General features: G+C 46.9%; 1 protein-coding gene across 1 annotated transcript; it reads left to right on the forward strand.

Annotated features, from left to right (window-relative positions):
• The first annotated feature begins 481 nt into the window (after window positions 1-481).
• Window positions 482-3,132, forward strand: LOC140419374 (5-hydroxytryptamine receptor 1B-like). The gene has a single exon (XM_072503252.1). It carries the CDS (start codon window positions 504-506, stop codon window positions 1,617-1,619), a length of 1,116 nt encoding a protein of 371 aa, XP_072359353.1. The 5' UTR covers window positions 482-503; the 3' UTR covers window positions 1,620-3,132.
• Window positions 3,133-23,293: the final 20,161 nt, after the last annotated feature.

A 23,293-nucleotide genomic window follows, 5' to 3' on the forward strand; every position in this document is an offset into this window, starting at 1 on the left:
ATTCCGTCAGCGTCTTGAGATGAACATGACCGATCGATGGAGTATATGTATCCGGAAGTGGCGAACAATCTTTATTTTGGTTGTTATGAATATATTTTAAAAATATTTGATAAGTCAGTCGGAGCAACTGTTTTGAAGTGAGATGGAGGTGATTGACTCAGCAATGATCCTATGGCACATGCAGAAGTTTCCATATTGATAGCAGTCCTGTTCAGACTGTCCGGTTGTCCTGCAAGCAGACCGGGGGAGCAGGAGGAGGAGGGGAACGGAAATGTTTGGGAATACCTGCCTTGCACTTGTTCCAAACCAGATCCGGAACACGGGCGTCCACTCCATCCAGTGCATTTGATGCAGACTCTGCTCTGCCAATGATTTTAACGTAATTCCGGCGGAATATTGGTCAGCGATGCGGGTGCGTATCCATGTGGGGAGCCACCGTTTATTATTCTCATCGATTTTGTGATTCCTATTGAGGCCGGGAGGGTGGGTGGGGGGGACGGACGATGAACCAATCTACCGAATGCCTGGAACCGAACAGCGCTGACCTGCGACCCAACTTGAACTGCAGCACCAAGCTGGACGCTGCTGGCGGCATCTCAGCGCTGGCAATCTCTGTCTCGGTGTTGCTGTGTCTCCTCACCCTGGCCACTCTCCTCTCCAATGGCTTTGTCATCGCGACCATCTACCGGACCAGGAAGCTGCACACTCCTGCCAACATCCTGATCGCCTCACTGGCCTTCACTGATCTGCTGGTCTCCATGTTAGTCATGCCCATCAGCATTGTGTACACTGTGAGCGGCACCTGGAACCTGGGCCAGGTCGTTTGCGACATTTGGCTGTCCTCGGACATCACTTGTTGCACCGCCTCAATCCTCCATCTGTGCGTGATCGCTCTGGACAGGTACTGGGCCATCACCGACGCGGTGGAGTACTCCATCAAGAGGACCCCCGAGAGAGCGGCTGGCATGATAGTCACCGTGTGGGTCATCTCCATTTGTATCTCCATCCCGCCTCTGTTCTGGAGGCAAGCCAAGGCGGGCCAGCTGATGCACTGCACGGTGAACACCGACCAGATCTTCTACACCATCTACTCAACTTTCGGAGCCTTTTACATCCCCACCTTGCTGCTGATCGCCCTGTACGGCCGGATCTACGTGGAGGCCAGGTCCAGGATCCTGAAGCAGTCGCCCAAGAGGGCGGGTAAGAGGCTGACCACGGCGCACTTGGTCGCCGACTCTCCGGGCTCAGCTTCCATTTCCTCGGTGAACTCTCGGGCGAACGAGGCTCCCAGCGAGACGGGCTCCCCGGCTTATTTCAACCACGTCAAAGTCAAAGTGTCGGACGCGCTGTTGGAGAGGAAGCGCATCTCGGCGGCCAGGGAGAGGAAGGCAACCAAAACTTTAGGGATCATCCTCGGAGCCTTCATTGTGTGCTGGCTGCCTTTCTTCATCATCACCCTGGTGCTGCCCATCTGTAAAGAAGCGTGCTGGTTCCACCATGTCATCTTCGATGTCTTTAACTGGCTGGGCTATCTCAATTCACTCATCAATCCCATCATATACACCATGTCCAATGAAGACTTCAAGCAGGCTTTCCAAAAACTGCTCCGGTTTAGATGACTGCGAGCCGTGAGCTCGGCTGAATCACTGTCCAAGTCAGCTCACCCATCGAAACACCCTCCTTCCATTCAGCCTCTCTCTCTCTCTCTCCAACGCTGTATTTCTAAACGGCAACTAAAGTTAAGGTTAGCTGACAGCTCCCCCCGGCAAACCTCAGCAACCTCATCGGGTATTTGGGGGCATTTCAGTTCGCACCTTCATTCAAAAATACACACCCGCATAAGGGAGAGCTCGGTGTATTATTATTAGTCGTTGCGTTGATCTGTTAATACATTGGACGAGAGCTTTTATCGAGCTCCACATTCGTGCAATCCGAAGTTGTACATCCACAAAAGAGCTTTGGGCTGGCTGCAGCCATTCTGTATCACATCCAGCATTCAAACCGTTCGGCAGACTGATTGCCGATCAGGACTTGACGCTGCCTCACTTGTTCGGGTGAGATACCGCAGGAATCCCACCTTTGAAGCATGTGGCACATTGAAGCTAATATTTAAGCACATTCCCGGCTCTGACCACCGCGCATTTGAAATGTAGCTTTGGCCGACTTTCTGAGATTGCGCCTCCTTCAAAGCCTCCTTCATCTTTAAACTGAATTTTGGCCTGTCTGAAAATGAAGCATCAGAAGGGATGCGGCATCTTAGAAATACAATCTAAATTATAACCCCCCCCCGGTTTATATTGTTTTGATAAGGACTCTGCGTTAAAAAAAATTACCAACATTGAATGCCAGTTTGTGACCCAACCTCGATACAAAACAAGCGTTAAAAAAGAATCTCTAATCACTCCCCGTTGGTTACCGTAGTTTCAAATGATGGAAAAACTGGATTCAGCTCCTTATCAACACGGTGGTTCTTTTCTGTTCTCTTGCACACTTAATACTGTCAGCATTCATCTGCAAAAACTAAGAAAGCCTTGGTGTTAATGCAAATATATAAAACTGGCTGTTGATACATGGCCATGCAAGGTGCAGTGTTGGCAACTCTTGTTTTTCATTCTGTTGACCCATGGTTGATAAATAATATTTTAAAAGGCTCGGACAGATATTTCACAAAACCCCTCAAACTGTGAACAAAACCTTCGATATTTTCTTTCACCAAATGGCAGCCTTTTACTTTCTCTCGTTCTCTCCAATCAACTCAAGAAAGTTATATTTTTTTACACCCAGGAGCAGGTCAACCTTTGAATAAAATCAACAAAAACGGATGAAGTAGACATATTGGATGAAAAGGCATTGTGCAGATTTGTTTTCTTCAAGGATTACAACATCAACCAGTGAGAGGTATATACTTTGTAGAGGAAGCTTACATTGCCATACGTGTTGTCATATAGTTATTGCTTTGTAAATAACTATCGTAAACTGTTAGCTTAAGAAAACTGGATTATATGCAACATACGGAAATTGTCAACTCACTCTAACGTTTTCAATACAAAATTGTCCTTGTACATATTGCCTAACCAATGCAAAATTGCAATGCTCTGCATGTAAACAAGGGACTGGAGCTACTTAATAAATGCCGACAAAGCAAACTTTAAATTGGATTCATTGCTGATCACCAGCTTCTAATGTCGTTTACAGTTTGTGAAATAAAAGGTACAATTTAATGGTGATAAGTAAATGATAACTGACCATGACAGCGCACGCCAAACATTTGCATTTATTTTATTATCTCGGTAAGGCCACGTAGATTGTGTGGAAATTAGAATTAGTCAGGGATGAATTGGATAGTTCCTGAAAACAGGCATTGGGACCACGAGGCGTGATTAGCCGGCACCCCTTCAATGTAAAGCAAGCCGCATGGCGCTCTGCATGTTACCATCACTAACTGCACCTTCCAGTGGATGAAGGAGCAGGGCCAATATTGGTATTTTCGAGTGTTGCTTAAAGCTGGTCATTAACTCTTAAATATTGTGATTGCTGGGCGTGCTGACATCACTGCAGCAAAGAACGATCACTGGGTGGCCATGGCAGATGCCGGCATATTTGAGCTGCAACTGAAGGTCTTGGTACAACTACTGGAAATAAAGAGAGACGTTCTGTATCCACAAAGTAGGAGTAGGAGACCCTCCAGACACATGGGGAGAAGACAATGGGAACACAACCATGGAGGTCAATGCCAGGCATTTAGCCCCAAAGATCTGAGGGGTGATTCTCCAAAATGGAGACCAAGTGTTCGCGCCGTCCTGAACACGACGGCGTGAAACGGGCCCGGGTACAACCGATTCTGTCCCCCACAGGGGGCCAGCACGGTGCTGGAGCGATTCACGCCGCTCCAGCCTCGCTTCCCGGTGCCAAATGGGTGCCGCGCCAATCCGCACATGCGGAGTTGGGCCGCGCCAACCTACGCATGCGCGGGGGACTTCTTCAGCGCACCGGCCCCGACTCAACATGGCGTCGGTGTTCAGGGGTCGGCCGGTCAACAAAGTAGGCCCGGGGGGAGTGGAGAGAGACCGGCCCGCCAATCGGTGGGCCCCGATCGCGAGCCAGACCCCATCGGAGGTCCCCCCTTCCCCCCCCCCCCCCCGGTAAAGGATCGCTTTTCCCCGCCCCACAGGCCGTACCCGACCCTTCGTGCAGAGTTCCCGCCGGCAGTGACCAGGGGTGAACGGCGCCGGCAGGACTCTGTCGTATCCGCGTGGCCACTCGGCCGATCCGGACTGGAGAATCGGCAGCCCCGCCAATTCCAGTGGCCCACGGCTGGCGCCGCGTCAAACGCGCCGGCGCAAATGGCACCGATTTTCCGCACCTCGGAGAATCGCGCGCCGGCGTCATGGCATTGTGGCCCGGCACGGAGAATCGCTCCCCTGGATGCTATGCTGATCTCACACCAATGTCAAGGTCAGTGCATGCATCTTCAAATACCATCTTAATCACACCAAGTATCTCAGCCTCTGCTCATGACACGTTCATTACTTCTCTTTCAAGAAACTACGTCGAGCTGAAATCATCCCCAACAATCTAGTGCTTTACACCCATATGTCTCTGCTTGCACACACTGCCAGCTAGTCACCTATCAGTCACATCACGTAAATGGATTGCACAATGCTGGTTGATGCACTACCCTCTTGCCGGAGAGGGTGATGCACAACCAACATCAACAGGAACTATCCGGAAGGGGAAAGGTGCACCTGCATTACCTGACCCCTCTGGAACAGATTATCAGAAAAGCTATTCCCAGTCCACGTGTCTGTTCGGAATCCATTGGAAATGAAGGTGTTGTCAGATCTAAATCTTCTCACACGCTACTTCCCCTCCCCCACATCCCGCAACCTCCCCGGAATTACAAACTGTAGATTACATAAGAATGCGACCTTTACTTTCTCCTCTCCCCTCACCATAACAGTTCCTTTATGTCTTTTTCCTTTCAGATACCCAAGAAAAAACAACCAGACCAGATAGTGAAGGAGCGACAAGACAACAATGATGATTTTGTTTCACACTCACAATCACCAGCCCAGATACTGATACTGTGTAATTTAGAGGATAGCGTAGAGGTGGGATCTGCACATTGTGAGACAATGGACATGAGTGTTCTGCAGCCAAGGGGGTTAAGAGCGGGTGCCAGCTCAGTGGGGGTCAAGGGCGTACATGAGTTCTTTGGTGGAGGATTCAGATGAGGCCTTTGATGGCCATTCTATAAAGGAAAGCTGAGGGGTATAGGCAATGAAATGTTTGGTGCATTGGAAAGCCGACAGGAAAGCTAGTATTCAAAGCCAAGGAGCATGGAAGAATCTGGAAGCAAGCAGTGTTAGGGAAATATCCTTTCCAGCATGGGGCTGTGGTCATTCCATCAGCATAGTTGTGGATCCAACCAGGGCGTAGCACCTGATGGTCAATGCCCCAGCATCCAGCACTGCCTGCTTTCATCAAAAGCCTGGGTGCTGTTGTGCAAAGTCAGATTGCTGTCACCATGGCTGTGGATATTAATGTTTACAGGTGCTTAGAGGGTGTCCCATTCATCCAGAAGCTTATCTTCCAGTAGCTTGCTCAGATACCTAAGGCACCACCCCATGTGAATGACAGAAAGACCATGGAGCAGGAGCTTGTTGTCCTCTCTCAGGATGATCGTTGTTGTGATTCCACTTCTGCCACACACCACCAGTGCTCTCGCTGTTGTCCGTTAGCCAGCCTATTCAAACTGCTGCTACACAGGCAGTCTGAAGTCAGGCCATCTAGGCCCAGAGCTGTTTCTTCTCAAAGCCCATTTTCAGCCAGCTCCAGTGGAAGCCAACGATCTTCCACCAGCCACGCTTCAGCCACTGGGTTAACACCACATTGTAATCCTAGGACAGGTCAAGGCACATTGCAGGGAGGCAACAAGAGACTGCACAAAGGTAATTAGTTTGTATGTATTATGACATGATATTATTGGTAAATGTTTAATTTGTGGTATTTTTCCATTGTACCCAAGAGCTTGATGTGATGGTCAAAGTCAGAGGTTAAGTAAGGAATGTACCACAAAACCCCACCAGAGTGGCCTAAACAAACCAACCATTTCCTCAACATGCCAATGGGCTACTTCATCACAATTCAGATTGCACCATGAATCTCGCTATATGTATCTAGAGTCTGTGCACTGACATCATGAACCATGTCATCAGCAGGTATCTGGTGTCGCTCAGTAGTTTGCAGTGCTGTGTTGTGCTGTCTATGGTTACACATCAGCTGGATGCTGAGGAGTGGAATCCCTCTCAGTTTTGGTACACAACATGATTGACATGCATTGCTCACAAAGCAATGTGTGTCCAGTCAGTGGCAACTGCACCCTGGAGAGCCTGCAATTCGAGTAAAGACTTATGCTTGTTTTAGGAACTTTCAAACGATTATTGGATAGGCACATGGAGCACACCAGAATAACAGGGAGTGGGATAGCTTGATCTTGGTTTCGGACAATGCTCGGCACAACATTGAGGGCTGAAGGGCCTGTTCTGTGCTGTACTGTTCTATGTTCTAAGTTTTATCTGCTGTACGGCACGGTGGCACAGTGGTTAGCACTGCTGCCTCACAGCGCCAGAGACCCGGGTTCAATTCTGAACTTGGGTGACTGTCTGTGTGGAGTTTGCACATTCTCCCTGTGTCTCCTCCGGGTGCTCTGGTTTCCCCCACAGTCCAAAGATGTGCAAGTTAGGTGCATTGGCTGTGCTAAATCTCTCCTAGGTGGGGTTAGGGTGATAAGGTAGGGGATTGGCCGAGGTAGAGTGCTCTTTTAGAGGGTCAGTGCAGATTCGATGGGCCGAATGGCCTCCTTCTGCACTGTAGGGATTCGATGTATCTAAAAAGAAAGAATATTCAGCTATCTTTGACTAGAAGGTGACCTTCCTTTGTGAAACCACACAGCAAACTGCAGGACGCTGATCATATCTCTGGAATCAATCTGGAAGGAGCCAGACACATTTCCAGGATCAACTGTACATACACTGGCAATAGAACCCTGGCTGTGCTATGAGGTTGAAACTCAAGCTGGGGTGGCAGATTGTAGCGATCGCATCCTTAGTGAACTGCAGATACCTCACACATTGTTCCTCCGTTAGTGTTAGGTGGGCAAATTGGCCCTTAACTCTCAAGGTGAATATGTCCTTCTGCTGAGAGTCCTTCATCCTCCTCCTGTTCCCCCCTCCCCACCACCACCACCACCATCACCTCCACCACCATCCAGTGCCCTGCTCTGGATGGAGTTTGATCATTAACCAAGCCATGCTCACTTCCAAGAGGAAGACCTTCTAGTGCACTCATGCTTGGGAGGAACTGGTTTGTGCAGAAGCCTCAAAGTCAGCAAAATGCATGTCAGCAACTGTCACACCATTCCCTGTAGACATTTTAAACATGGAACAATTACAGGAAACATAAATACTTGTGAAATTGTAGCAACAGCTGGAAGAATTCAAACAGAAACTAATGTGTAAGGAGTTAATTGTCCACTTAACTCATGTTAATGTATTGATTCGGAGGATGGGTGAGGCGGAGGGGTCTCCCTACTGCTTTATATGTTTCACTGATGTGAGCATAAGAGGGGTGTCAACTGAACTGTTAAACTGCAGATTGGCAATGCTGGCATCAAATCAATGTTGCATGCTGCTTGACATCATGTTCTACCTACTCTGCAGTTAGTCGCTGTGCGCTTGCTATGCCTGTACCAGAAAGGTGTCTCATAAGTAATTTTTGAACTCAAAGGGCATTCATAAGCCTAAAATTAAGATGCTACTGATCCCAATTTCTTGCCCCTCATATCTGCATCAAACTAAACAGGAATATGGTGGGAGTGCCTCGATCATTGCGAGGAGGCAGACAAATGCTCTGGAACGTGTTAAAAGTGCCAGTGTTAAGAGTAATGGTCAACTCAAGAGTAATGGGATTGTTTTAATTGCTCTGATACTGATAGTGATGCATGTGTGAAAAGCTTCTGTCATGAGAGGAAATGAATTGTGAAGAAGAATTTGCTTCTGAAGTACCAAGTGAGGGAACCAGCAATGGAGAATGTAACCATTGCTAATAAAGAGAGAACACATTGAGTCAAATGATCACAATTTGAACACTTCTCAGGTAAAAAATAAAGTTAGGAATTGGAGGGAAGTCCATAAAGGAGCTTGATTTATGATTTTAGGTGAAGGAAAAATCCCATGAGCATTTTAAAATTGGCAGATATACGGAAAGGAAAGGGTGTGTTTAAAAAATAATGTATGAAAGGAGTACTTTTTAAAATACAGAAACAATTAATTTCTGAAATGATCAATGGTTGAAATAAAAGAATAAAACCAATATGTGAAAGGCATGTCAGCAAAAGAGAAAGATTCAGGATATTCTGAAACTCAGTGACGGACCACATGAAGGTACCTGTAAAGATAGGCTCAAAATTTCAAAACATATTAAGAGCGGCAAAGAATAGGCATCGTGCAAATACAGCAGAAAATATTAAGAGACAGCAAAGCCTTCTCCAAGCTTCATGTTAGAAGCTGATAAAAGAGTGAAGGAAGAAATTGCAACATTAGAAATGAAAGATTACCTCTGTCAAAGTTGCTGGAATGTCAAACTTTTATTTCAGAAACAGTATTTGCTATGAAGAGAGAAAGATTATATTGAAATCTTTTGGGGCGGGTGCAGACTTGCTACTTCTTTAATCACAAAAGAGCAGGTATTAAATACTGAAGGCAGACAAAATAATCTGGCCCTGACAGCCTTTACTCCCGGGTTTTAAAATAATTGGTCAAAGTGTGCTGAATCACGTTCTTCTGTCTTTATCATGCGATGATTTTAAGATATTTCCGGAGTTGCTCAAACGACACAAGGCTGGAAATCATGAATGCAATCATGAATCATGAACCTTTAAAACGGGGCTCCAAATCCAAGACATCAATTGCCATGTTATGTGTCTTGAATCTTTTGTGGTAAAATTGTTTGAACCAATGTTAAGGAATATCAAATATGATGTCTAGATTATTAGGAGGTGGCCACTTTCGGAGTGTAAGATCCATTGGTTTCGATGAACATACTGATATGTGAAGTAAGCAAGGCAATGAATATTGTTTATCTAGGTTTTAAAAGGACATTTCTCTCATTAAAAATTAGCGCGTAAACTTCAGGATTATGGGATAGAGGAAAATGCATTATTTTGGACTAATAAAAAGACTAATTGAAAGAAAGGAAGACCCAAGTAGTTACCAGATGGTATCTAGTTGTGGATCAGTTTGATGGTGTACTATAGGAATTGGAATTGGCAACAGTTGCAATGCACCAATTTGACAAATAACACAGGGAGCAGACTCCGTTAACATTTATTTACATTCTATATTTACCATAATTGGAGCAATGGCAAATGGTGTACAAATTTGCAAATACAAAAATAAAGGAATTAAACACATTTCACAGTGTCAGGACACTGCAGAACACTTTACAGCCATCAAAGATATCACAACAAAGAACAGCACAGCACAGGAAAAGGCCCTTCGGCCCTCCAATCCTGCACCAACCATGCTGCCGGTCTAAACTAAATCCTTCTGCACTCCCAGGATCCGCATTCCCTCTATTCATCTATTTGTCAAGAAGCCTCTCAAATGTTGCTATCGTATCTGCTTCCACCACCTCTTCCTGCAGCGTGTTCAAGATATTCACCACCCTCTTTGTGAAAAACTTGTCTTGCACATCTCCTTTTAAAGTATTCATATAATCTCTACAGTGCAGAAAGAGGCTATTTAGCCCATTGAGTCTGCACTGACCCGCTGAAAGAGCGCCCCACCTGGGCCCACTTCCCCTGCCCTATCGCCATAACCCCACCTAACTTGCACATCTTTGGACACTAAGGGACAATTTAGCATGGCCAATCCACCTAAGCTGCACATCTTTGGACAACGTGTTGTCACTGCTGTGACGTAGCAAATGTGGCAGACAATTTGTAAAGTGCCACTAATAGTAATGTAATAATGGCTGAATAATTGGTTTCAATGATATTAGGAAACATTAAGGATAAATATTAGGCTGAACTTTGGGGAAATCTTTAGTGAACCTTTGACAACTACCTGGGAAGGCAGACACGGCCTCAGCTAAAGGACAGCAGTTTTGTCAGTGCAGGAGTGTCAGCCAAGGTTATATGTTCAGATTTCTGGAGTGGGACTGTGATTCTTCTGACTCAGATCGAGTGCTACCGACTGAGTCACAGCTACCACCCGTGTTAGGTGCACTTTAATTCAGGTATATATAAAGTGATGTGATCAGCTCAAGGAAAAGAAAAATACAATGCTTCACATCTTCAAACCTCACATAGTTGGAGACTGGACATATCCCAGAAGATACGCTTCATGATCTCTCGTAAGTTCCAACGCAAGGATACAAAGGGAATTTTCCAGGAGGTTTGATTTTCAAATGTGCAATCCCCCTGCCATCCAGGACCCTCCAGAAAGATCTCCAACTCTGAGTTAGAGTCAGGGACTTCGGACGGTTCTGACTTACGTGGATAGTTACCCATGAAACATTAGACAGAAAAAGATCTATTATAACTCCTGGGCAACAATACAACAGACCATCCAATCATTCACACTGAACCCCCTGACTCCCCTTCAGCCCCCCACCCTGGATTACCCACCTGACTCCAACAATCCCCCTGACCCCCTCCGACCTGACTCCCACCTTCTGACACACCCCAACCCCTCAACCTGATCTGATTAGCCTCTGACCTAGGTCACACCCTGACCCAACCCGACCCTACACCCGACTCTTCATAACTCTGTCCCCCTCGACTGACCCACAAACCCGCCAGACTCCTCTTGACGCAACCTGACCTGCCCTTGACCTTGCCCTTCGGACCATATCTAACTACCCTTCAAGCCACCAACCCACATCATCCACCTACCCAAATCCCACCCTATCTCCTTACCCAAATACCCTCCCCACCCTACCTCTCTACGCACCTAACACACTTAGCTTATCTCCGTAGCTGTTTTTAATGTAATTTTGGGACATTTAAACTCAATATTACCGGAATATGGCAGCTAGTACTGTAAAAAGGGCTTGCGCATGAATTCTCTGTGCTGCTCCCTACGAGGTTTGGTGTACTGGAGGGAAAGATCCTCCTTTGGAACATTGCCATGAAAAATTGGAGGGAGGTAAGTGTGCAGTTTTTTTGTCTGGAAAGGTTTCCGATCCTGATCAGAAGATCTGGGCCAATGTTTACTCCAGGGTAGCATGAATATGGATAGAAAATCAATAACATCATCCACCAAAAGCAGCCATCAGATCATTGCACCAAATTGTTAAGCATACATAATATGTGGATCAAAGAGGTAATTTTAAAATTGTATTGGAACATGGTGGGGTGGTGAGATAGGAATATTGGAAAAGATTCAATGACCCCCTGGCTATGTTTGTAGGCAAAGTATCTGTGTAAAGAGGCAGGAGTGTGTGGGGTACAGATTCCCCCGTCTCCCTGCCTCCCTGTGACTAACTCCAGGGTGGGAAGTTTTGCCAGCAGCCTTCATATGTAGAGGTTGACTCTGGGTTTCTCTTGTTCATGGGAATTCTGTGGCTGATTGAGGGAACCAACCTTGGGAAGGGGGTACCACTGCAGAAAGCCATACACCCTGCCTTTGCTTCCACTCAGCTGACCTACTCCAATGGTGATGCTCTCCCTTAGACCCCCATCCTATCCACAATCAACTCTGTCCAGGGATTCATCAATAATCCCTCCTGTAGGTCCCAGTGTAATATCAGCAATGAACAATGCTGGTTCGTTACTGGTGCTACCGTAATTGCAGAGTTACTGGTCTCTGACTGGCTAGCAGCTCTTGAGGATGGGATTGCCATCCCACTGGGGGCTTAATCAAATAGGAAGACTGACGCTTCTCAACTAAGTGCCTGGTTAAAATTAAATAAAGCAATGTGGGTCTTTGACTGATTCTCCAGCTCATGAGCGAGAAACCCCTCTCCCTTATTAAATCTCGGTCATCTACCTAGTTTTAGAACTCCTACTTCAAAAGTAAGACAATATGGAAGGGTTCACTGGGGTCTATTTATTTTTATCATGTCTTTATGTAACTCCCTGGGACATTGTCCATATGAAAGGAAAAAATAATTAAGTAAACGTTTATGTGAATTACAAGGTAGCTAAACATAGAAACAGAGAAAATAGGAGCAGGAGGAGGCCATTCGGCCCTTCGAGCCTGCTCCACCATTCATTATGATCACGGCTGATCATCCAACTCAATAGCTTAATCCCAGCTTCCCCCATAGCCCCAAGTGCTATATTTAACTGCTTCTTGAAACCATACAATGTTTTGGCCTCAACTACTTCCTGTGGTAACAAGTTCCACAGGATCACCACTCTCTGGGTGAAGAAATTTCTCCTCATCTCTATCCTAAATGATCCACTCCACATCCCCAGACTGATCCCTGGTTCTGGACACCCCCACCATCGGGAACATCCTTCTTGCATCCAACCTGTCCAGTCCTGTTAGAATATTAAAGGTTTCTATGAGATCCCCCCTTATTCTTCTGATCTACAGCGAATACAATCCTAACTGACTCAATCTCACCTCATACATCAGTCCCGCCATCCCAGGAATCAGTCTGGTAAACCTTCGCTGCACTCTTTCTATAGCAAGAACATCCTTCCTCAGATAAGGAGACTGAAACTGCACACATAGAACATACAGTGCAGAAGGAGGCCATTCGGCCCTTCGAGTCTGCACCGACCCACTTAAGCCCTCACTTTCACCCTATCCCCATAACCCAATAACCCCTTGTTACATTTTTGGTCACTAAGGGCAATTTATCATGGCCAATCCACCTAACCTGCACGTCTTTGGACTGTGGGAGGAAACCGTAGCACCCGGAGGAAACCCACGCAGACATGGGGAGAATGTGCAGACTCCGCACAGACAGTGACCCAGCGGGGAATCGAACCTGGGACCTTGGCGCTGTGAAGCCACAGTGCTATCCACTTGTGCTTCCGTGCTGCCCACAATATTTTAGATGTGGCCTCACCAACGCCCTGTATAATTGCAGCAAGACATCCCTGCTCCTGTACTCGAATCCTCTCGCAATGAAGGCCAGCATACAATTTGCCTTCTTTACTCCCTGCTGCACCTGCATGCTTACCTTCAGTGACTAGTGTACGAGGACACCCAGGTCTTGTTGTACATTCTCCTTGTTATGTTCTGTGTGAGGCCTTGGTAAAGATGCACATCGAACATCTAGTTCTTTGACTAGTAAGATAGTTTATTAACAAAATGAACATGTGGAAAGATAATTAACAAACTATAATAAACCATAACAAATAAGTGAATTCTCCTGGAGCTACTTCTAATGTGACTGTCTTCTAGTGTGACTTACTACCAACTGCCAATCTCCGGAGTCACATGGTGGATGTCTGTCGACATCTGCTGGTCGGAGGTCATATATCTAACTATGTACATTTACTATGCATATGCACATCACCACATCCCCTTTGGAAATGTGAATGTTTTAACAAATATAACTGTGCTCTACCAAACATGATGTGCATAACAATTTCAAACATGTAACCTGTACAAATCCCACTGTGCTTTACAAAACATGATACGCATAACAATTTCAAATGTGTCCCTGTACACAGTTCATTACACGTTCAGTCTTTCAGGTGAATAATGTCTTCTTGTTGGTCTCCTGAGCATCGATTGAATTTGTGGGGCGAAATTCTCTGGAAACGGCGCGATGTCCGCCGACTGGCACCCAAAACGGCGTAAATCAAACGGGCATCGCGCCGGCCCAAAGGTGCGGAATGCTCCGCATCTTTGGGGGCCGAGCCCCAACATTGAGGGGCTAGGCCGGCGCCGGAGGGATTTCCGCCCCGCCAGCTGGCGGAAATGGCGTTTGTTGCCCCGCCAGTTGGCGGAAATGGCGTTTGGTGCCCCGCCAGCTGGCGCGGAAATGCGGCGCATGCGCTGGAGCGTCAGTGGCTGCCGACAGTTTCCCGTGCATGCGCAGTGGGGAGAGTCTCTTCCGCCTCCGCCATGGTGGAGGCCGTGGCGGAGGCGGAAGGGAAAGAGTGCCCCCACGGCACAGGCCCGCCCGCGGATCGGTGGGCCCCGATTGCGGGCCAGGCCACCGTGGGGGCACCCCCCGGGGTCAGATCGCCCCGCGCCCCCCCCAGGACCCCGGAGCCCGCCCACGCCGCCTTGTCCCGCTGGTAAATACCAGCTTTGATTTACGCCGGCGGGACAGGCAATTTCTGGGCGGGACTTCGGCCCATCTGGGCTGGAGAATTGAGCGGGGGGTCCCGCCAACCGGCGTGGCCCGATTCCCGCCCCCACCCAATCTCCGGTACCGGAGACTTCGGTGGGGCGGGGGCGGGATTCACGGCGGCCAACGGCCATTCTCCGACCCGGCGGGGGGTTGGAGAATAACGCCCCAGTTTCCTGTCTGGTCTTTGAATCATCAATTCTTTCAGCCTTTTGAGATGATGCTTCCTACTACATGTGTGTTCTTGTACATTGGCCTTAGTGATGCGACCATCAATTCACTCAAGGACTCGTGTCGGAGTAAAACAGTGGTTTTAATTAACTAGCAACTTTGTCTGTCTGTGACTGGTACATACTGAGGACAGTCCCACAGGCCAGCTACTCTTATACTCCTTCAAAGGGGCGGAGCCATGGGTGGAGCCCGTACATGCTCCAACATCCTCCAACATCTCCCCCTGTGGGTGAAGCCATACAATGGCCCACAGATAAAACCCACAGGGTTAATAACATAGAACATAACTGGTGAATTAACTGAATTTACATTCACCACACTTATTACCGATGCTCGTGTCTTCACTGTCACGGTTGCTACCTGACCGACAGACTGTGTCCTCGATTCTTCTCATACCCTTCCTCCTTTTTGTAATAATCAGCTCTTTCCTTCTCCTTTTCTTCTTAGCTTTAGTGGCATCATCCATGAAATTGGTGCAGTGCACACTCATATCTGCCTGTGCATCTAGAGCCTCACTCTTGCTCCTGGTCTCGGCCAAGGGATTAGCTGTTTCTGGATCCCTTTCTGCAATAGCTGTTTCTGGCTCTTCTGCTCCAATAGCTTCTCCTGGAGCCTTTCCTGGTTCGAGGAGTTTTGGTTGATCCATGCTGTTTGTGCTCAAATGCTGCACTGCATGCCCATCAACTGGTGAGGAATCTAATGGCCCCATACTTTTGGACGGGTTCGAAGTTGCAGGCAAGTTTGCGACTTCAGGGATGATCTGCAAACCCTTGCATTCGGGTATGTTAGCTGGATCAATGTCCTCAACATTAGGTATTACTTCTGCACTTTGTGTTTGAGTCTCAATTAGTGGCTCATCCTCATCTGATACATGCTGCGTCTGTTGTTGGAGAACTGCACAAAGATGTATCCAAAAGTTCTTCCTGCAAGCTTTTTGACGGACTGGCCTCAAGTACTTGTGAATCCACTGCAGGAACCTTTCCGTGGGCATAGGATGAATCATTGTACTTCTCTGGAGCCAATTTCTCCCAAACAGGGATTAATTGTCTGTTATTTGGCTGTTCGCAGTTGATTTGCTCTCAGCTAATTTGTCTGCTGCTGCAACTTCATTTTCACCCTCTGCGCACTCCATCTTAGAGCTTTCACACTCATTGTTATCCTGCACAGATTGGATGCTAATTATTATCATCTGGTCACTAATGTCAAATAAACTAAATAAGCTTTCACAGTCTTCCTCTTCTGGCTCATCATTTGATTCTTCACTTCCCTCATCGTAATCATCATCATTGTAATCACCATCGTCGTAATTATCATTATCGTAATTATCAATATAATTATCTTCATCATCGTCTGCATTAGCTTCATAATTGCTCGTGCAATTATGTGTTCATGGTAGAAGTGACCAATTTCAAAGTCAGCAGCGAGTCTTGCTGCAGAACCTTCATCTACATCTTCATGCTCTGGAACTTCAGGATGACTAAAACAATTAAAGAGTTATTTGGTACAGTTTTTGTAACTGTTCTACCAGTGGCCCGACCCTTATGCTTCTGCTTTGCTTTAATCGTTTTCAATGTGATGTTTTTGTCCTTCTCCCAGTTGATCTGGCACCCTGTGCATCACGTGATTTCTTGTTCATCAATTAAGGAAAGGTCTGACTCATCAAGCTGTGACTCCATCTGGTATGTTGTTGTCACTGCTTCATTTGTGAAATACTCATTTAGCTCAAACTTAAACTCCAGAGTGAAATTCATTGGCTGTCCAGGATCTGAAAATTTCACCTTGTTTTAAGGTAGACTCACCATGGTCCTGTATTACGTCACTGAGCAAATCCACATTTTTGAAGACTGTCAACCAGAATTCTGGAATTCCTTTTCATCATCTCATTGCCATTTGCATTCATCCACTGTTGCAGTGCTGTGTGGAATGTACAGCCGCTCAACTAGCTCCAGTGCCTCACCCACTTCCGCGTTCCGTGTCCACAATGGAAAATGGTATGTTGTGAACCCATACTTCGAGCTCACATGCTCCCAACATTGATTGACGACTTTCAGTTTAACTCTCAGCTCGTGAAAATCAGGCAAACTGATAAGGTTGGTCCTCGCTCCCATGTCGAGGTTGCATTTGATCAATGTGCCATTCAGCATCAATGGCATTGTCCATCTGTCTTCGATGGTATCAACATCACCATCGCTATTGCTGCTACTGGTAAGTAAGACTCTTCACTTTGCATATTTGGATTCATCGTGTCCTCGGTCGAAATCAGATCAACAAAAACAGGTCTTCAATGCACATAAAATCAATCACGTTGACCGATCCTGTTTAGTCCACTGTTGGACGTGAAAAGCATTGCCTCGCAAAGTGATTTCTTCTGCCACACTTGGAACACACCTTCTTAAATTATCATAGAATTTACAGTGTAGAAGGAGGCCATTCTGCCCATCGAGTCTGCACCGGCTCTTGGAAAGAGCACCCTACCCAAGGTCAACACCTCCACCCTATCGCCATAACCCAGTAACCCCACCCAACACTAAGGGCAATTGTGGACACTAAGGACAATTTATCATGGCCAATCCACCTAACCTGCACAACTTTGGACTGTGGGAGGAAACCCACGCACACACGGGGAGGATGTGCAGACTCCGCACAGCCAGTGACCCAAGCCGGAATCGAACCTGGGACCCTGGAGCTGTGAAGCAATTGTGCTATCCACAATGCTACCGTGCTGCCCTTAGCTGGACATTGCCCTGGCAAATGCCGATTGCAGCATCGCTGGCATAAAATGCCGAACCTGGTCCGTCGCTTAAAACGGCCGCATGCAGTAAGAGCACATTTCTTATTTGACTGCATCACAGTGCTAATAGCACTGGCATCTTCTTCCAGATTGGCGCCAAAATGTTTCAGATTGAGCGCGCTAATCTGCTGTGCAGCTAGCTCACTTGCATGACAAATGTTTGATAGCATTATTCCATTGAAGCTCTTCTTCTCTCAATAGCCTTGCGCATACCTTGTCATTTGATATCCAAAACACTATCTGATCACAAGTCATCGACGACTTTAATGTACTAGAATTGCACGACTGCACCTTCAACCGTAAGTCAGTTAGAAAACTATCGAAAGGTTTGTCTGCCTTCTGAGTACACGTGCGAAAGGTATAAAGCTCAAACGTTTCTGTTTTTCTTCGGGGAGCAATGTCGATCAAAGCACTTTATTACTTCATCAAAGCTCTTGCTGTAAGCCTCGTGGTCGAATGCGAAGGTATTATAAATTTTGATGGCTTGAGGACCTGCTACCATGAGCACCAACGCAATACTCCTCTCGTCAGGTTGTGCCTGCAGGCCAAAGGCTGCAACATAGAATGTGAATTGCTGCTGAAAAACACACCAATTCTCATCTACATTACCGGTGACCTGAAGCTGGTGAGGTGCCTTCTCGAGCTTCACAGTCTTTCTGTGCATGAGTTCCAGTTGTCAGTAGTTTACCAGGTAGGTGGAAGAATGATCTTTTTTCTTTCTTCGGTCTATTTCGTCCCGTCTTCACCATAGTTATCTTCAATTGTTCTACGCTTTTGGTATCATGTTATGTTCTGTGTTGCGGCCATGGTAAAGATGCACACAAAGCATCTAGTTCTTTGACTAGTAAGATAGTTTATTATCAAAATGAACATGTGGAAAGATAACTAATGAACTATAATACAAACGGTAACGAATAAGTGAATTCTCCTGGAGCTACTTCTAATGCGACTGTCTTCTAGTATGACTTAGTACCAACTGCCCAATCCCATATCGGGGTCACTATTGCCACCTGCTAGTGGAGGTTTTACCTCTATCTAAATACATTACTATGCATATGCATATCGCCACACCCCTCTTCTAATTTATGGCTATTTAGATAGTATTCTGCATTTGTGTTTTTGCGACCAAAGTGGATAACCTCGCATTTCTCCAAATTACCATTCTATCTACCATTCATTTGTGGCGATATTGGGCAAGATCTACTGACCACGTTGCACCAGAAAAGCAGCACGTTGCAGTCGGCAGCTGCCGGGAGATCCCTCTTCTGGGATCTACACAGCTTGCCACGTCTCGCAAGATCTTGCAAGGCATCGCATTGTGAATCCCGCCCATTGTGAGCTGAGTCACTGACTGGCAAATCTGCATATTAAAGCAAGACTTGCTGTGTTCCTGAGATCTAACCAAGACATGGGATCTATCCCCTTCACCTTGGAGACTTCGAGGGAGCACCGTTCAGTTCTGGTTTCCATAAACACAGACCAGATGGAACGGCACTCGTAGGGGTCTCCCAGGGCATCTGAGGCCCCAGGTGCTAGTCCTCTGGGCAGGGTGGCACCGTGGCAATAGTGGTGCCACTTGGGATCCTGGCACTTCCAGCTTGGCACTTCCAGCTGGCAGGGACACTGCCAGGGTGCCAGGCTGGCACTGCCAAGGTGCCAAACTGGCACTTTTCAGGTGGCGGGGATCCGGCTGAGAGTGCCCTGTATGGGCGTAGGGGGTGCAGGGGCTGGATGACACCCTTACATGTGTTTTGGTACTTGGGGAGTTCAGGGCTGTCACCATTTAAAAATGGTGTCCCAATCTCTCCCTGTACTGAGGAGTTCCAGCGAGCTGAGCTCCTCAGTGCAGGGAGCGGGCTAACTGTGGCCTCAGCCGCACGTTCCCTGCTGAGGCCCCCGATCTACCCAGATGGGTGTTGGATAGTGGGGTCGCTCTGCGAGCTCCATGTGCTATGGGACTCTGCCCCATTCGGGTAGATCGCGCCAATTAGATTTTGTTGCCTCATCTGAATCATTAATATATATCGTGAATAGCTAGGGTCCTAGCACCGATCCCTGCAGTACCCAGCTAGACACTGCCTGACAATTCGAAAAGGACCTGTTAATTCCGACTCTTTGTTTCCTTTCTGCCAACCAGTTTTCTATCCATCACAATAAACTACCCCTAATCCCTTGCGCTTTAATTTTACACGCTAATCTCTCATGCAAGACTTTGTCAAAGCCTTCTGAAAGTCCAAATAAACCACATCCACTGGCTACCCCTCATCAACTCTACCAGTTACATCCTCGAAGAATCCCAGTAGATTGGTCAAGCATGATTTCCCATTTATAAACCCATGCTGACTCTGTCCGATCCTGCCACTGTTTTCTAAGAGCTCTGCTAGAAATTCTTTGACAATGGATTCTAGAATTTTCCCCACTACCGACATCATGTTTATTGGTCCATAATTCCCTGTTTTCTTTCTACCTCTCTTTTTAAATAGTGGAGGTACATTAGCTACCCTCCTACCTTCAGGGACTGTTCCAGAGTCCACAGAGTCCTGGAAGATGACCGCCAATGCATCCACCTTTCTAGAGCCACTTCCTTAAGTACTGTGGGATGTAGATTATCAGACCTTGGGGATTTATCAGCCTTCAATCCCATCAATTTCCCAACACCATTTCTCTACTAATATTGATCTCCATCAGTTCCTCCCACTCACTAAACGCTGCATTCCCCAACATTTCTGGTATCTGATTTGTGTCCTCATTTGTGAAGACAGAACCAAAGTATGTGTTTAGTTGCTCAGCCATTTATTTGTCCTCCATTATAAATTCCCCTGTTTCTGACTGTAAGGGACCTACATTTGACTTCACCAATTTTTCTCTCTTCACGTATCTATAGAATCTTTACAGTCAGTTTTTATGTTCCCTGCAAGATTACTCTCATGCTCTACTTTCCCCTTAAATAAACCTTTTGTCATTCTTTGCTAAATTTTTAACTGCTCCCAATCCTCAGACCTGTTGTTTTCCTTGGCCAATTTGTATGCTTTTTCCTTGGATTAAGTACTATCTCTAATTTGCCTTGTAAGCCATGGTTTGGCCACCTTTCCAATTTTACTTTTGTGCCAGACAGGAATAAACAATTGTTGCAGTTTGCCGATGCACTCCTGGAATGTTTGCCTTTGCCTATCCACAGTCATCCCTTTAAGTAAAGTTTCCAAATTGATCATCGGCAACTCATGCCTCATTCCATCGTAGTTTCCTTTATTAAGTTTCAGGACCATAGTCTCAGAATCAACGACTTCACTCTCCATCTTGATGACATATTCCATCATACTATGGTCGCTCATCCCCAAGGGGTCTCACACACCTAGATTGCCAATGATTCTGTTCTCATTACACAGTACCCAGTCGAGGATGGCCTGATCACCAGTTTATTCCTCAACATATTGGTCCAGAAAACCATCCCGCATACAGTCCAGGAATTCCTCCTCTACGGAACTGTGACTATTTTGTTTTGCCCAATCTATATGCAGATTTAAATCACCCATTATTACAGACGTTCCTTTATTGCATACATCTCTAATTTCCTAGTTAATGCCATTCCCAACATACCCACTACAGTTTGGGGATCTAAATACAACGCCACTAATGAATTTTGCTTCTTGGTATTTCTCTACCCATACAGATTCCACATTGTCGGAGCTTATATCCTTCCTTACTATTGAGCGGGTGGCCCGGTTGTAAGGTCACGCGCATGCCTCCTCCGGAGATGTAAGTGCATTCCAAGCATTAAGTGCATCCCAATCAAGTGTGTGATTTTACTGCACTTACCTCTCTTTGATGTGGTCCATGTTTACAAACATTGGGGTCTCACCACTTAGGCCACTAAAGTGTGAAGGGATATGAATGGATCAAAGCTGTAGATGGCTTTTAGGAGCTATCAATCACAGACCACTACTCAAAAGCTATGAATACTTTTAGATAGTAGATTTGTGGGAACCAGAGGCAGGCACAGCTGCTCTCCTTCCGCGATTGGGCACGTGGAGCTGTAAGGTAAATATTACAGCTATAATGCTTCATACTGCGCCTATCCTGGACTGCTCTCGAGCTTCCAGTCAGGGGTTCCATTTTTGGGGGGTTTCCTTAATCAGGGGGCCCTTGGGTGGTCCCTTTAGTCAGGGGGTCCCTGTGGGGAGTCTCTGAATCATAGGGGTCGCTGGGGGTTTCTCCTTATTACATGGGTCCTAGAGGGGGGTCTTTCAATTACAGGGGTCCTTGTGGGGGATCTCCCATCACAGGGATCCCTGGTGGGGGGCAGGCCTGGTCACCCCCATACTTGGGGGTGGGGGGGGACACCCAGGCAAACCTGGGATTAGTGGGCTGCTGTGTGGTGCGGGGGTAGAGGGGAGGTTGGTGCCGATTTGCGGTGCGGAGGGATTTGGGCCACAGATGGGCTCGGATGGTCTCTACCATCATGACCCCTGGGCCTACCACGTCAGGGCCATGATTGCAGAGAGCACAAGTGAACCACGCCCAAGTGATTACCGGCCACGGGTCTGGAGAATCACGGAAGGGCAGAGTCTAGCGCACCAGGCCAGCTAAATAGATGCAAATTTTGCATATATTTACATGCTCCCTCTGGCATGCGCAGTGGACCTTGGTTCCACCGCCATTTTGCCCGGAATTTAAACTAGTTTAAACTAGTAGGGCAGGGGGGTGGGCACGGGAGCAATAGGTCAGAAGGTGAGAGCATTGAGGGAGAACTAGGGAATAGGGACAGTGGGGCTCTGAGGCAGAGCAGACAGGGAGAAGTTGCTGAACACAGCGGGTCTGGTGGCCTGAAGTGCATATGTTTTAATGCAAGAAGTATTACGGGTAAGGCAGATGAACTTAGAGCTTGGATTAGTACTTGGAACTATGATGTTGTTGCCATTACAGAGACCTGGTTGAGGGAAGGGCAGGATTGGCAGCTAAACGTTCCAGGATTTAGATGTTTCAGGTGGGATAGAGGGGGATGTAAAAGGGGAGGCGGAGTTGCGCTACTGGTTCGGGAGAATATCACAGCTGTACTGCGGGAGGACACCTCAGAGGGCAGTGAGGCTATATGGGTAGAGATCAGGAATAAGAAGGGTGCAATCACAATGTTGGGGGTTTACTACAGGCCTCCCAACAGCCAGCGGGAGATAGAGGAGCAGATAGGTAGACAGATTTTGGAAAAGAGTAAAAACAACAGGGTTGTGGTGATGGGAGACTTCAACTTCCCCAATATTGACTGGGACTCACTTAGTGCCAGGGGCTTAGACGGGGCGGAGTTTGTAAGGAGCATCCAGGAAGGCTTCTTAAAACAATATGTAGACAGTCCAACTAGGGAAGGGGCGGTACTGGACCTGGTATTGGGGAATGAGCCCAGCCAGGTGGTAGATGTTTCAGTAGGGGAGCATTTCGGTAACAGTGACCACAATTCAATAAGTTTTAAAGTACTGGTGGACAAGGATAAGAGTGGTCCGAGGATGAATGTGCTAAATTGGGGGAAGGCTAATTATAACAATATTAGGCGGGAACTGAAGAACATAGATTGGGGGCGGATGTTTGAGGGCAAATCAACATCTGACATGTGGGAGGCTTTCAAGTGTCAGTTGAAAGGAATTCAGGACCGGCATGTTCCTGTGAGGAGGAAGGATAAATACGTCAATTTTCGGGAACCTTGGATAACGAGAGATATTGTAGGTCTCGTCAAAAAGAAAAAGGAGGCATTTGTCAGGGCTAAAAGGCTGGGAACAGACGAAGCCTGCGTGGAATATAAGGAAAGTAGGAAGGAACTTAAGCAAGGAGTCAGGAGGGCTAGAAGGGGTCACGAAAAGTCATTGGCAAATAGGGTTAAGGAAAATCTCAAGGCTTTTTACACGTACATAAAAAGCAAGAGGGTAGCCAGGGAAAGGGTTGGCCCACTGAAGGATAGGCAAG

Source organism: Scyliorhinus torazame, chromosome 1 (assembly GCF_047496885.1).
Source record: "Scyliorhinus torazame isolate Kashiwa2021f chromosome 1, sScyTor2.1, whole genome shotgun sequence".
Taxonomy (NCBI): Eukaryota; Metazoa; Chordata; class Chondrichthyes; order Carcharhiniformes; family Scyliorhinidae; genus Scyliorhinus; species Scyliorhinus torazame.

Bases quoted from the DNA above. Each gene is read 5' to 3' on its own strand.
- LOC140419374 (XM_072503252.1), top strand. From the start codon at position 504: ATGAACCAATCTACCGAATGCCTGGAACCGAACAGCGCTGACCTGCGA.